Source organism: Scyliorhinus canicula, chromosome 1 (genome assembly GCF_902713615.1).
Source record: "Scyliorhinus canicula chromosome 1, sScyCan1.1, whole genome shotgun sequence".
Lineage (NCBI taxonomy): Eukaryota > Metazoa > Chordata > Chondrichthyes > Carcharhiniformes > Scyliorhinidae > Scyliorhinus > Scyliorhinus canicula.
The window spans coordinates 210,984,997-210,999,659 of record NC_052146.1 but is presented as its reverse complement, the minus strand read 5'-3'; the positions used below and the strand labels follow the sequence as shown (position 1 = coordinate 210,999,659).

Below are 14,663 nucleotides of genomic sequence, written 5' to 3'. Positions count from 1 at the left end.
ATACGTGAGTAGGCCTTGTGCTCGTGGGAGAAGGAGAATTCCTTTTTCTCTTGGGTGACTGAACGTCCATGGGTCTACCCCCCATCTGCTCCATAAAGGCATTCAATTCTCGTGCCGCACCTGACATGGTTCCCATCCTGGGGTTGGATCAGTCCATTGTCGGTCCTGTACGCAGTTAAAGTCCCCCTCCCCCCCCCCATGATAGGTCAGTGGCTGTCTTGGTCTGAGATTTTGGCCATCGTGTTTTCGACAAATTCAGCATTGTCCCAGTTCGGGGGGTTTATAGTTACCAAGACTAACGGGGCCCCTTTCAGGGTCCCGCTGACCATAACATATTAACCTCCTGGGTCTGTCAATGTACTCGTCACCGTGAATTAAACTGTCCTGTTGATTAGTATGCCCAACCCCCTTGTCCTGGTCTCAAGTCCCACCCTGCCCATCCTTACCCTGACCATCGGTCCTTCTCTCTTGGGTGTGTCTCCTGCAGGAAGACTACCTCCACTACGTCCACCCTCAGACTCTTAAGATGGGCGAGGACTCTGGACCTCTTCGCCGCCCTTTGAGGCCACTATCATTCCACGTTACTATCCAGATGAGGATGTCTGCCGCCCCTCCCATCCCCGTGGGGTCAACCATACTCACTCTGTGGTCTCGCCATGTTCGTCCGGGGCCTGCCCTTGCTCACGGGCCATTCAAGCTGGTCACAAATACTTCCTCATGTTTGCCGTCTTCACATCTTGTCTGCTGCAACCAGCGCTCTACCCTCCCCCCTCTCCTCCCTCCCGCCCCCTCTGTTTCTCCCCGTGTCCCCCTCCCCTTGTGCGCCCCACTCCCCCTTGGCTAAATCCCCTTCTCTACCTCCGCCGACCCCCCCAACCCTTTTACGCGCTGTGTTTCCCTGAAGTTGTGTATTTCACTTCTCCTCTGCCAGGCGCTCCCTCCCTCCAGGGAGGCAGGCCGCAGCCTCTCCCTTCACTGTATTTCCATACACCAGCCTGCTCACTAGTGTAGCGGCGCCCCTAATAATTGGATTCCCCAATTTAACCCATGTCTACCTCTCTCCCCTCTACTCTCCCCTGCCCCTCTGCTTGTGGTCACACTCTGCCCCTCTCCAGTTTTGTCAGCCCGTGCTCTGGACATTGCCCTCTATTGTTAGTTGCCCAGTCCATTTTTCTGGGTAAGCGTGTTGGCTCCTCTGGAGCGTCGAAGTAGTGTTCATTACCTTGGTATGCGGCCCATAGTTTGGCAGGGTAGAGCATGCCAAACCGCATCCCAGTTTTGTACAGCGCCAATTTAGCACCATTGAATTCTGCCCGGCGCTTAGCCAGCACAGCACCAATGACGTGGTAGAAGCCGATGGAATGTCCTTCTCACTTGCACCCTCTTGCTCTCTTCGCCCACTCTTTGTCCTGCTACCTGTGGAGCTTCACGATAGTCCCCACGGTGATTCCCCAGCCCTGGGCCACTGCCGAAGCAACCTGTGGGCATGGTCTACCTCCAGGGCCTTGGCGAAGCCCACCTCGCCAAGCAGCCTCCCGAGCATCACTGCTACGTATTCTGTGGGATCCTCCCCTCCATTTCCTCCAGCAACCCCAGGATTCTGAGGTTTTGCCGATACGATCGGTTTCCCTTGGTCATCGACTTTATCCTTCAACCCATTCTGGATCTTGACCAGGTTCACTAACTTGCCTCGAGTGCCGCGATACAGTCCCTTTGGTCCATGGAGGCTTTTTTGAGGTCCCGTGTCATATATTCCTGGGCCTCTAGCCTCTGCTCCATTTTGTCTATTGCCTCCTTTATGGGGGCCATCGCGACTTCCACTGCTGCCACACGGCTGCCTGGAGGTCTCTTTTCACCTCCTTCGTACGTCTCTGGAGCTCGGAGATGATGAAGCCCGTCAATTTGTCCATCAGCAGCTTCCGGTGTGGACCATGGAGTAAATGGTCGCACACAAGGCAGCTCTTGCCCAAGGTTACAGAAAAGAGCTCTTTTTTAATCAATACAGGGTGGAATTTTGATGAAAAGACGTAGGTAAATGTTGGAGGAGTACTTTCCCCCAGGAATGGTATGTCTCTTGGTTACTGTGGTGAATGTACATCATGTAATTCACACTGTATAGTATTGCGTTCACACTGTGTAGCATTGTGTCCTTGTGGGCTCTGTCTGTGAGCCGTTGCGCGGCTCTGCCCACAAGGGGAGATGAGGAGCTTGTACAGAGCTCTACCCTCGGCTCCGCCCATGGCTCGCCCATGGCCCCTCCCACTACCGGAAGTATAAAGTGCTGCAGCCTTGTGAGTCTGCCCTCAGTTCTTCTGGGCGCAGGCAGGCAGTTGTAAGTCTATTAAAACCACAGTTTACTTCCTATCATGTCTCGAGTAAATTGATGGTCACATCGATTTAATAGACTTAAGAAAACTACTATGGAATCAGCCCTCAAACCTGATCGACTAGAACTCGACCCGCAGGCTGCAGAGCCGAAGGAAATCTTTCTACACTGGCTTCGGTGTTTCAAGGCCCACCTGGCTGCATCGACTACCTCCGAGACTACAGATGAGCAGAAACTCAGCCTACTGGACGCACGGGTGAGCCATCGCATCTCTACGCAACTCAACAGTACCGACTCGTACACCGAGGCCCTCGCTATGCTCGACCGATTATACGTACGGTCTGTAAACGAGGTCTACGCGCGGCACATTTTCGCTACCCACCGCCAGCACCCTGCAGAGTCGCTAGAGGACTACCTGCGCGATTTAAAAGCCCTTGCACAGGAATGTAACCTTCAGGCTGTAACTGCTTCCCAACATATGGAACTCGCTGTCCGTGATGTGTACATTGCAGGGGTCCGGTCTAATTATGTGCGCCAGCGACTACTCGAAAAAGGGGCCCAGAACTTGGAGGACATGGTAGCGCTAGCAACCTCAATGGAGGTCGCGTTTCAAAGTCTCAACTCGTTCCCCGCAGACCCCATCGTGGACCCCTGACCAGCGACTGCCCCAGGCCTGCGCCGTGCGGCCACCCACCCAGTATGGAGCGCCAGCGTGCCATTTTTGTGGCCAGCCTCAACACCCACGGCAGCACTGCCCGGCCCGCAACGCGACCTGCAGCAGCTGCGGTCGAAAAGGACATTATGCCAAAGTATGCCTGTCGAAATCAAAACTCCCCCGCAGTCCAGAGCAATCGCTCCCCCAACTCGCAGGCCCGCAGACCCCGCAATGCTGCAGCTTGTCTGCCGACTCCGCCTCCGCCCAACATGTGCGACTCATGGGGACCGCCATCTTGGCAATCCTCCCCCACGCGGCCGGCCATGTGCGAGTCATGAGGGCCGCCATCTTGAGCGCCATCTTCCTCACCGCCCGCCACGTGCGATCCACGGAGGCGGCCATCTTGGACGCCATCTTCTTCATCGCCCGCCACGTGCGATCAACGGGGGCCGCCATCGTGGCTATCACCCGAAGTTCACCTCGACGACTACGACCTCCGCGGACAGTCATCACGGGGCCACTCCAGCACTACTGATTGAGCCACCGACTATCCACAACTCAACACAGTCACTTTGGACCAGTCGCGTCCGAAGCACCTCAGGAGCTCGATGATGTCCGTTCAAGTCAACGGATACAAGACACCGTGCCTCTTCGACTCCGGGAGCACCGAGAGCTTCGTACATCCTGACCTGGTAAGACGCTGTTCGCTCCCTATCTTCCCTGCACAGCAAACTATCTCCCTCGCCTCGGGTTCGCACACGGTCCAAATACAAGGGCGCACCGTGTATACAAGGGGGGGGAGGGGGGGGTGGGGGTGGGGGGGGGGGGGGGGGGGGGGTGAGGGGGGTGGGTGTGGGGGGGTGCGGGGGGTGGTTGTTGGGTTATGGGTATAGGGTGGATACGTGGGTTTGAGTAGGGTGATCATGGCTCGGCACAACATTGAGGGCCGAAGGGCCTGTTCTGTGCTGTACTGTTCTATGTTCTATGAGAGATCAGGTGGTGGTCGTCAAGATCGAGGAAAAGTTCCAGATGGTGGTTGATTACAGCCAAACCATTAACCGGTTCACGCCCCTCGATGCGTATCCCCTCCCCAGAATTGCAGACATGATCAACCAGATCGCCCAGTACCGCATCTTCTCCACGGTGGATCTGAAGTCTGCATACCACCAGCTCCCAATCCGCCCGGAGGACCGCCACTACACGGCGTTCGAGGCAGATGGCCGCCTCTTCCATTTCCTCCGGGTCCCCTTTGGCATCACAAATGGGGTCTCGGAGTTCCAACGAGCAATGGACCGAATGGTGGACCCGTACGGGCTGCGGGCCACGTTTCCGTACCTGGATAACGTCATCATCTGCGGCCATGACCAGCAGGACCACGATGCCAACCTCCACCGATTTCTCCAAACCGCCAGAAACTCAATCTCACCTACAATAAGGAGAAATGCGTTTTCCGCACTACCAGACTAGCTATCCTTGGCTATGTCGTGGAAAACGGAGTCCTGGGCCCCGACCCGGACCGTATGCAACTCCCTCTCCCTCATTGTCCCAGGGCCCTCAAGAGGTGCTGGGATTCTTCTCTTATTACGCCCAGTGGGTCCCCCAGTATGCGGACAAAGCCCGCCCACTATTTAAGACCACACTCTTCCCACTGTCAGCAGAGGCCCGCCAGGCCTTCAACTGCATCAAGGAGGACATCGCCAAAGCCGCCATGCGGGCGGTGGATGAATCCGTCCCCTTTCAGGTGGAGAGCAATGCCTCAGAGGTCGCTCTCGCCGTCACTCTGAATCAGGCAGGGAGCCCAGTAGCTTTCTTCTCCCGAACCCTCTCCGCTTCGGAACTTCGACACTCCTCAGTCGAGAAAGAAGCTCAAGCCATTGTGGAAGCCGTACGGCACTGGAGGCACTACCTCGCAGGTAGGAGGTTCACCCTCATCACCAACCAGAGATCGGTTGCCTTCATGTTTGACAACTCGCAAAGGAGCAAAATAAAAAACGATAAAATCTTGAGGTGGAGGATCGAACTCTCCACCTATAACTATGACATCATATATCGACCGGGGAAGCTCAACGAGCCCCCAGATGCCCTGTCCCGCGGCACATGCGCCAGCACGCAAGACGACCGTTTAAAGGCTATCCACAATGACCTCTGCCACCCGGGGGTCACCCGCTCGCCCACTACGTCAAAGCCCAAAATCTGCCTTTCTCCACCGAGGAGGTAAATTCCATCACCAGGGATTGCCCGATCTGCGCGGAGTGCAAACCGCACTTCTATAGACCAGACAAGGCCCACCTGGTAAAACCTTCCTGGCCCTTTGAATGCCTGAGCATCGATTTCAAAGGGCCACTCCCCTCGACCAATCAAAATGTGTACTTCCTCAATGTCATAGACGAATTCGCCCGCTTCCCCTTTGCTATCCCATGCCCCGATATGACCTCCCACACAGTCATCAAGCCCTGCACAGTGTCTTCACCCTGTTCGGCTTCCCCAGCTACGTACACAGCGACCGGGGTTCGTCCTTTATGAGCGACGAGCTGCGTCAGTACCTACTCGACAAGGGCATCGCCTCGAGCAGGACTACCAGCTACAACCCCAGGGGGAACGGGCAGGTGGAGAGGGAGAACGCGACGGTCTGGAAGACCGTCCTACTGACCCTACGGTCCAGGAATCCCCCAACCTCCCACTGGCAGGAGGTCCTCCCCGACGCACTCCATGCAATTAGGTCCCTCCTGTGCACTGCCACTAAACAGACCCCTCACGAGCGATTATTTGTTTTCCCTAGGGGCACTACCACAGGGGCTTCGCGCCCATCTTGGTTAAGGACACCGGACCCGGTTCTCCTCCGGAAGCACGTCCGGACACATAAAACGGACCCACTAGTAGAAAGGGTACTACTGCTACACTCGAACCCACACTATGCCTTTATTGAATACCCCGACGGCCGTCAGGACACTGTTTCCCTCCGGGAACCTGGCGCCTGCAGAATCCAACACTACCACAGTTTACTTCCACCACCGCCGAGGTACCCCTCACACTACACCCCACCCGACCCCCCACGCCCCCAGGTCTATAGGTTTCCTGCACCCCACTTCACCCGTCGCACCGGTCAGGAACGAAGCTCGGACCGAACCACCCCCCGAGTCCACCCTCAGATCCACACCGCCCGTCAGCACCCAGCTACCTGAAGAGGCTGCAACCCCGGTGCTCCGCCGATCCCAAAGGACGACTCGGCCACCGGACCGGCTCAACCTGTAGACCCGTCACCCCCGCCGGACACCGCGTGGCTCTGCCCATAGGGGGAGATGAGGAGCTTCTGCAGGGCTCCACCCTCGGCTCCGCCCATGGCTCCACCAATGGCCCCTCCCACTACCGGAAGTATAAAGTGCTGCAGCCTTGTGAGTCTGTCCTCAGTTCTTCTGGTCGCAGGCAGGCTCAGTTGTAAGTCTATTAAAACCACAGTTTACTTCCTATCGTGTCTCGAGTAAATTGATGGTCACATCAGTTACCAGACCCGAAAGAAACAGTGAAAGATTTGCCTGGAGCTGCAGTAAAGACAAAAGCCTCTTCCAGCATGCAGGCGGGGGAAGGGCGAGCTTAAAGGCTTCAAGCTGACTTGAGGGCTTTTATTAAAGCTGAATTCTAGCAGTTGAGGGAACAACTGTGAAAAGATCTCGCCAAGGCCATTGAAGACTTCCGGTGGCGGCCATGGAGGGGTAGGTCGCGCATTTGGCAGCTCCCATCTGGAACCGACTCTCGGACCTTTTTCACGGACTTTTTGGGGCAGATTGGTTAAGCAAACACTGCCAAAAGGATTCCCTGCCTGTTGTGTGAACCGCCGAGGGCCATGGTGGTGAGATTTCATCGCTTCTTGGACAAGGAACTTGTCTTGCGGTGGGAAAAAAAAGAACGGAGCAGTAGGTGAGAGAACAGCGTGATACGCATCTACCAGAACCTGGGTGCGGAGCTGGCCAAGAGGCGTGCTGGATTCAACCAGGTGAAGGCGAGCCTCTTCAGCAAGGGCGTGAAATTTGGGATGCTACACCCAGCGAGGCATGGGTCACGTACAAAGAACGGCATCAGTATTTGGAGACGCCGGACGAGGCGTGGTCATTTGTCAAACAAGAAAAGCTGGACTCGAATTAAAGAACAGTTAAGCTTTGGTGGAATGCGGCAGTGGGGCTGGGTAACACAGTACCGTATCCAATATAAGATTGTATGCAATGTTGTGTGCGTGTAAGTGCTGTGGTGGTGGCTGGAGGGTGCAGTTTTTTCGGCAAAGTTGAGACACGGAAGGCGCCCTGTACTTAGTGCGCATTTTTGGGAAGTTGGAGCCTTGGTTCAACAAGTGTCTCTTCACGGGGCAATGTTAGTGTCTTCTGTTTATTTTTTGTTTCATCTTACTATTTACTCACTGGGGCTGGAGAGGTAGCTTAATTGGCTTATTCATGTGGGGAGAAGGGTCCGGACAATGAGGCGACAGTCTGATCGGCGCCAGGGGCGGGAGCTGCCAGGGACAGCATGGGTTAGCTGACTCCCGGGAGCATAGTGGGGGGTGAGCAAGTGCCCAGCTGGTGCTTAGCGAGGGGTTTTGGGTCGTGGGGCTGTTGGGGGGGAGGGAGGGGAGAGATGCTGCTTTGCTGACAGAGGAGGTATCAATTTTGGGGTACCAATTGAGGGTCGGGGGCGGCGGCTCCCTGTGGGGGCGGGCGTGGGCTCGAGGTTGGCCAAGAAAGGGCGATGGCTAGTCGGCGGGTGGGGGGGGGGGGGGGGGGGGGGGTTAGCCCCCCGTCCAGGCTGATCACATGGAGTGTCAGGGGTTTGAATGGGCCTGTCAAAAGAGCGCGCGTGTTCGCGCAACTAAAGGGGTTAAAGGCAGACGTAGCAATGCTTCAGGAGACACATTTAAAGCTTGCAGATCACATGAGATTAAGAAAGGGATGGGTAGGCCAGGTGTTCAATTCAGGGCTAGATTCGAAGACCAGGGGGTAGCAATTCTGATCCGTAAGGGTGTGGCATTCGAGGCTGGGAGAATTGTGGCCGATAACGCGGGCAGATATATAATGGTGAGTGGAAAGTGGGAGGGGATCCGGGTGGTGTTTGTGAACGTCTGTGCTCCGAATTGGAATGATGTGGAATTTATGAGACGCATGCTAGGCAAAATCCCTGACTTAGAGTCACACCACCTCATCATGGGGGGGGAGACTTTAACACAGTCATCGACCCCGAGCTGGACCGGTCGAAGTCCAGGACAGGGAAGCGACCAGCAGTGGCTAAGGAACTGAAGGGTTTTATGGAGCAGATGGGTGGGGTGGATCCCTGGAAGTTCGCGCGGCCGAGAGCGAAGGAGTTCTCTTTTTTCTCCCACGCTCATAAGGTTTATTCCCACATAGACTTCTTTGTCTTGAGCAGGGCGTTAATCCCAAAGGTGGCGGGGACAGAACACTCAGCAATGACAGTCTCGGACCATGCCCCGCACTGGGTGGACCTGCGGCTTAGTGAGGAGAGAGGGCAGCGCCCACTCTGGAGACTGGAAGAGGTTTGCGGGCGGATTAGCAGGAACATCCAGGATTACCTGGAAACAAACGATACAGGTGAGGTAGCAGCGGCAATGGTCTGGGAGGCTCTGAAGGCAGTTATCAAAGGGGAACTCATCTCAATTCGATCCCATAGGGAAAAGAGCGAAAGAGCCAAGAGGGAGGGACTGGTGGAGGAGATACTCCGAGTGGACAGGAGATACGCGGAGGCCCCGAAGGCGGGGCAACTGAGGGAGCGGCGGAGTCTGCAGGCGGAGTTTGAACTGCTAACCACAGGGAAAGCGGTAGCACAGCTGAGGAAGGCAAGGGGGGCGTCTATGAGGATGGGGAGAAAGCGAATAGAATGCTGGCACACCAGCTGCGAAAGAGGGAGGCGGCCAGGGAAATCGGGGGAGTAAAGAATAAGGAGGGTAACACAGTCTTGGATCCGGGGGGGGTGAACGGAATCTTTAAGGAATTCTATAGTAAACTATACAAGTCGGAGCCCCCGGCGGGAGCGGAAGGGATAAGGCACTTTTTGGACCAGTTGAGGTTTCCAAAGGTGGAAGAGGACCTGGTGGAGGGGCTGGGGGCCCCGATTGAATTGGAGGAGATTGTCAAGGGTATAGAGGGCATGCAATCGGGTAAAGCCCCGGGGCCGGATGGTTACCAGGTAGAATTCTAGAAGAAATTTTCGGAAATATTGAGCCCACTCCTGATGAGGACCTTTAATGAGGCTAGAGAGAAAGGAACCCTCCCCGCAACAATGTCACAGGCTTTGATCTCACTTCATTCTTAAACGAGGGAAGGGCCCAGAACATTGTGGGTCATACAGGCTGATTTCGCTTTTAAACGTGGATGCCAAATTGCTAGCTAAGATTCTGGCCACAGGAATTGAGGATTGCATCCCAGGAGTGATAGAGGAAGACCAGACTGGGTTTGTTAAAGGCAGACAACTCAATACCAATGTCTGGAGACTTTTGAATATTATTATGAGGCCCTCAGAGGGAGGGGAGGCAGAGGTGGTAACAGTGACGGACGCAGAGAAAGCCTTTGACCGGATGGAGTGGGAGTACCTCTGGGAAACGCTGGGGAGGTTCGAGTTTGGTGAGGGCTTTATTGGCTGGGTGAAATTGCTGTACCACGCGCCTGTAGCAAGTGTATGTACATTCCGGCTGAGGTCGGGGTACTTCGAGCTTCACCGTGGAACGAGGCAGGGGTGTTCCCCCTCCCCGTACTATTTGCCCTAGCTATAGAACCACCAGCTGTTGCACTGAGAGCCTTGAGGAACTGGCAGGGACTGGTTCGGGGGGGTGGGGGGGTGGAACATCGGGTCTCGCTATACGTGAATGATTTGCTCCTGTACATTTCGGACCCGGTGGAGGGGATGGGGGAAGTTCTGCCGATCCTGAGGGATTTTGGTAGTTTTTTCAGGGTACATGCTCCCGCTGTCACTGGCAGGGAGGATGCAGACCGTGAAAATGACTGACTTCCCCAGACTTTTGTTTGTCTTTCAGTGCCTCCCCATCTTCATCCCTAAGGCCTTTTTTAAGCGTGTGAGTAGGATCATTACGGGCTTTGTGTGGGCGAATAAGATCCCGCGAGTAAGGAGATCACTGTTGGAGTGCAGTCGGGGGGGGGGGGGGGGTTTGGTGCTGCCGAACTTTCGCAACTACTACTGGGCGGCCAATATAGCTATGATTGCGAAGTGGGCGATGGGGGGGGTGCGGCGTGGGAGCAGCTGGAGGCAGCTTAAAGGTACTAGTCTGGGAGCTTTGATAACAGCTCCTTTGCCGTTCTCGCCGACCCATTACTCCACAAGTCCGGTGGTGGCGACACTGCAGATCTGAGGACAGTGAAGGAGGTACAAGAAGGTGGAGGGAGCGTCGGTCTGGACCCCGATATGCAACAATCACAGGTTTGTCCCAGGTAGGATGGATGGTGGGTTCCAGAGCTAGCAGAGGGCAGGCATCGGAAGGATGGGAGATTTGTTCATAGACGGAAGCTTTCCCAGATTGAAGGCGCTAGAGGACGAATTTAATCTGCCGCCATGAAACGCCTTTAAATATCTGCAGGTACGAGCCTTCCTGAAAAAACAGGTAGTGGCCTTTCCGATGCTGCCGCCACTGAGGATACAGGACAGGGTGGTCTCCGGCACCTGGGTGGGGGAGGGGAGGGTGGCGGATATCGACCAGGAACTACAGGAGGCGGAGGAAATCCCGGTGGAGGAGCGAAAGGGCAAGTGGAAGGAGGAGCTAGGTGAGGAGTTGGAAGTGGGTCTGTGGGCAGAGGTCCTGAGCAGGGTTAATTCCTCCTCATCATGTGCCAGGCTCAGTTTAATCAATTTAAGGTGGTTCACCGGGCACACATGACAGCAGCGAGAATGAGCAAGTTTTTTGGGGTAAAAGACAGTTGTATGAGGTGCAAGGGCAGCCCTGGAAACCATGTACACATGTTTTGGGCATGCCCGGAGCTTAGAGTGTTCTGGCAAGGGTTCGCGAGGGCAATGTCCAAGGTGCTTAACACACGGGTGGTGCCAAGTCCAGAGATAGCGATATTGGAGTGTGAGAAGACCCGGGAGTTCAGGGGGCAAAAGAGGCCGATGTCTTGGCCTTTGCCTCCCTAGTAGCCCGGAGACGGATTTTATTAATGTGGAGGGACTCGAAGCCCCCGAGTGTAGAGACTTGGGTTAATGAAATGGCTGGGTTTCTCAGCCTCGAGAAAATAAAGTTTGCCTCAAGAGGGTCTACGCTTGGGTTCTCTCGGAGGTGGCAGTCGTTCGCCTACTTTCTCGGGAAAATTAAAATGTCAGCAGCAGCAGCAATCCGTGTGGGGGGGGGGAGGCGGGGGTGGGTGAGTGCTTCATTGGGATGGTGTGGGAAGACTGCTTCGCGTGGGGTAATATCTATTTAATTGTTATTGTATATTCTCTATTTGTACTATGATAATGTTCACTCTAGTTTGTTTTGTTATTATGGTTACTACTGTTTTATTATGAAAAAATTCTGCAAACCCTTAATAAAAATACTTTTTAAAAAAAAAATTTGTCCATCAGCACCTGGGTTTGTGCTGAGAGCTCTGCGGAGTCAACCCTCTCCAGTTCTGTACCTCCACGTGCAGTTCCCTGCTCCGAGGCTGAGGTTTCCCTCCCCTCGTCTTTACTAGTTTTTCAGCTGGGCAGCTAATTCTTTCCTGTCTTTCTTGGTATGTGATCGATGGGGGGGGGGCGGGAGGCTAAGAGTACTTTTGGAGGCCCGATTATTGGGGTTAAAAGACCATAGTCAAGGTTCTTAGATGAGAGTCACCTTTCATGTGACTGTCCAGCTCATGGCCGCCACCCAAGTCTCATGCTTGCAATTTCAAAGGAAACCAAAAGGTACTAACTATAGCACAGCATTCATACACTGTAGAAGGAATCCATTCGACCCATCGAGTCTGCACCGATCCTCTGAAAGAGCACCTCACCTAGACCCACTCCCCCACCCTATCCCCGTAACCCCACCTAACCTGCACAACTTTAGATACTAAGGGGCAGCTTAGCATGGCCAACCCACCTAACCTGCACATCTTTGGACTGTGGGAGGAAGCCGGAGCACCCGGAGGAAACCCACGCAGACACGGGGAGAATGTACAAACTCCACACAGTCACCCAAGGCCAAAATTGAACCCGGGTCCCTGGGGCTATGAGCCAGCAGTGCTAACCCACTGTGCCACCTTGATAGTATCACGGTTATAAATCTATGAGAAGTGCTGTTGAGTGCATGTGGAGCAATCTGGTGGTGGATGAATGTTAACAAAACAATAAACCACGTTGGATCAATCACAAGACGGCTCCTCAATTTTCTTGCGAAATATACAGTGCCGGGGGCATAGATTTGGGCGTGAAAATGCAGAATTACAGTACCAGCACTGGATTCCTTCAAATGATTAACAACCGAAACGCTAAGTGAGCTTAATCCTAATTAGGGTCAAAAGGTATACTGCAGTGCTTTATGCGTGGGAAAGTGATTCGTTAGTCTGGAAATAACTGAAATAGCTGCAAACTGATTTGCCGGAATACTTGTGTTGCTTGAAAGAAAAAACGTAAAGTTTTTAAAATTTCAATAAAGTCTCACATCACATAAGAAAGATGAAAAAGTTGCACTTACCATAGATACCAGTGGATATACAAGGGAACGCCTGCAATTAAAAAATAAATTGACAAATTGAAGACAATTGTAACAAAATAAACTCAAAAAAGTTATCACAGATCTAAGCAGATTAAGTAATTTCAGAAAAGCGCAGCTGAATCTTGATGATCCATCATGAGGAAATAAATCTCTGTGCGGAATAATGGAAGTCGGTAGCTAATCAAGATTCCATCGGGATGACTGATCATATGTTCAAGGGAAAAGGAAGCCAATTAATATGGTTTCTCCTCAGTCTTTCTTCCCAGTTTTCATTTAAATCATTCTTGAGCGAACCCCAGCGTTTGTGTACTTTTTCTCTTCACAAACTGCTACATGGTAGACATTAAAAAGGAACATGAGTAGGATATTCAGCTTTATTACAACACCCAATTAGATCAATAGCTGTTCTGGATCTCAACCCCACATACTCTGAATAACCATCCTCAAGAAAAATCGAACAATTCCTATTCGCAAATTTTCAATTGACCCACCCAGCTTCAATCTTTTGGAGGGGCAGACAGTCCCAGATTTCCACTCTCTGTAAAGAAGTGCTTCTTGACATCAGCCCTGATCCCTCTGACACACCAATTGAGCGATGCCTCAGGAGTGGACCACCCACCCGAGTGCTGATGCCACTGAACTTTCCCTGTCAGCTACTGGAGACAAATACCTGGGCTTTGTTAACATGCATTAAGCACATGTGACGTGATGGGCTTTAATTGAAGGGCTGCCGATGATCAATGCCTTTACTTAGGGCTCCAAAGTTGGTCCTACATTTCTCCCAAAAGTGAAAGATGTGGCCTAAAGTTCCAGAGGAACTTGCCATCTGCAAGATGCTGCACTAAAAATGGGGGCTAAATTCACTGGGCCCTTGAAACAGACAAAGAACCCTTTAGATAAAGCAATGGTGTGTTCTGCCATTCCATGTGAACTGCAGCACGGTGGCACAGTGGTTAGCAGTACTGCATCACAGAACCAGGGACCCGGGTTCAATTCCAACCTTGGGTGACCGTGTCGAGTTTGCACGTTCTTCCTGTGTCTGCGTGGGTTTCCTCCGGGTGTTCCGGTTTCCTCCCACAGTCCAAAGATATGCAAGTTAGGTGGATTGGCCATGCTAAATTACCCCTTAGTGTCCTAAAGGTTAGCTGGAGTTATGGGAATCGGGTTGGGGTGTAGGCCTAGATAGAGTGCTGCTTTAGAGAGTCGGTGCAGACTCGATGGGCCAAATGGCCTCCTTCTGTACTTAAGGGATTCTATGAAAATATGTATCCAGGTTAATACCAGAATAAAAGCAAAATACCGCGGATGTTGGAGTATCGGTACAAGCTGAATTAGTTGTGTCTGAACTGCTTCAGGACAACAGCCCGACATTCAAAGTCAGTAAGACCAGCCACATGTTGTTCGAGGTTGAGTAACCTGGAACAGCTACTTCAGTGAAAACTGGCCTGGATTTTATAGGGAGTTTGCTGCTTGCCAAACCCACCCAACCCCCCCAAGCACTTGTGGGAAACCAATGAGAAAAAGGCCCCTGTGGATCCCAGATTCAGGTGGGTCAGAGGGGCATTGGGCACCTTGTTGGGGTGGGGGTTTGTGCAGGTGAAGAGGAAGGAATAGAGTGTACTATTTTCAGTGTAGGCCCGACAGGTAAGGATGGGAGCTTTCCTTCCCTAAAGGAAATTAGCGGTTTTTGATTTCAATCAATGATAGTATTGTGGTTATCACAGTAGCACTGTTGTTTCCCAGCGCCAGGGTCCCAGGTTCGATTCTCGGCTTGGGTCCCTGTCTGTGTGGAGTCTGCACATTCTCCGTGTCTGCGTGTGTTTCCTGCGGGTGCTCCGGTTTCCTCCCACAAATCCCGAAAGACGTGCTGTTAGGTAATTTGGACATTCTGAATTCACCCTCTTCATTGCAGTGTTAATGTAAGCCTACTTGTGACAATAAAGATTATTATTATTGTTTTTGAAAGCAACTTTCAATTCCAGGTTTCTTTTTTATCTACTGAT

At 53.1% G+C, this 14,663-nt stretch overlaps 1 protein-coding gene across 1 annotated transcript in view; it reads right to left on the bottom strand.

Annotated features, from left to right (window-relative positions):
* macrod2 (mono-ADP ribosylhydrolase 2) overlaps nt 1-14,663 on the bottom strand; it is a 1,280,596-nt gene that overhangs the window by 409,047 nt on the left and 856,886 nt on the right. The window contains exon 8 of the mRNA XM_038806992.1: nt 12,640-12,670. Coding sequence (XP_038662920.1) covers nt 12,640-12,670 — 31 coding nt within the window. The remainder of the gene's footprint in view (nt 1-12,639; nt 12,671-14,663) is intronic.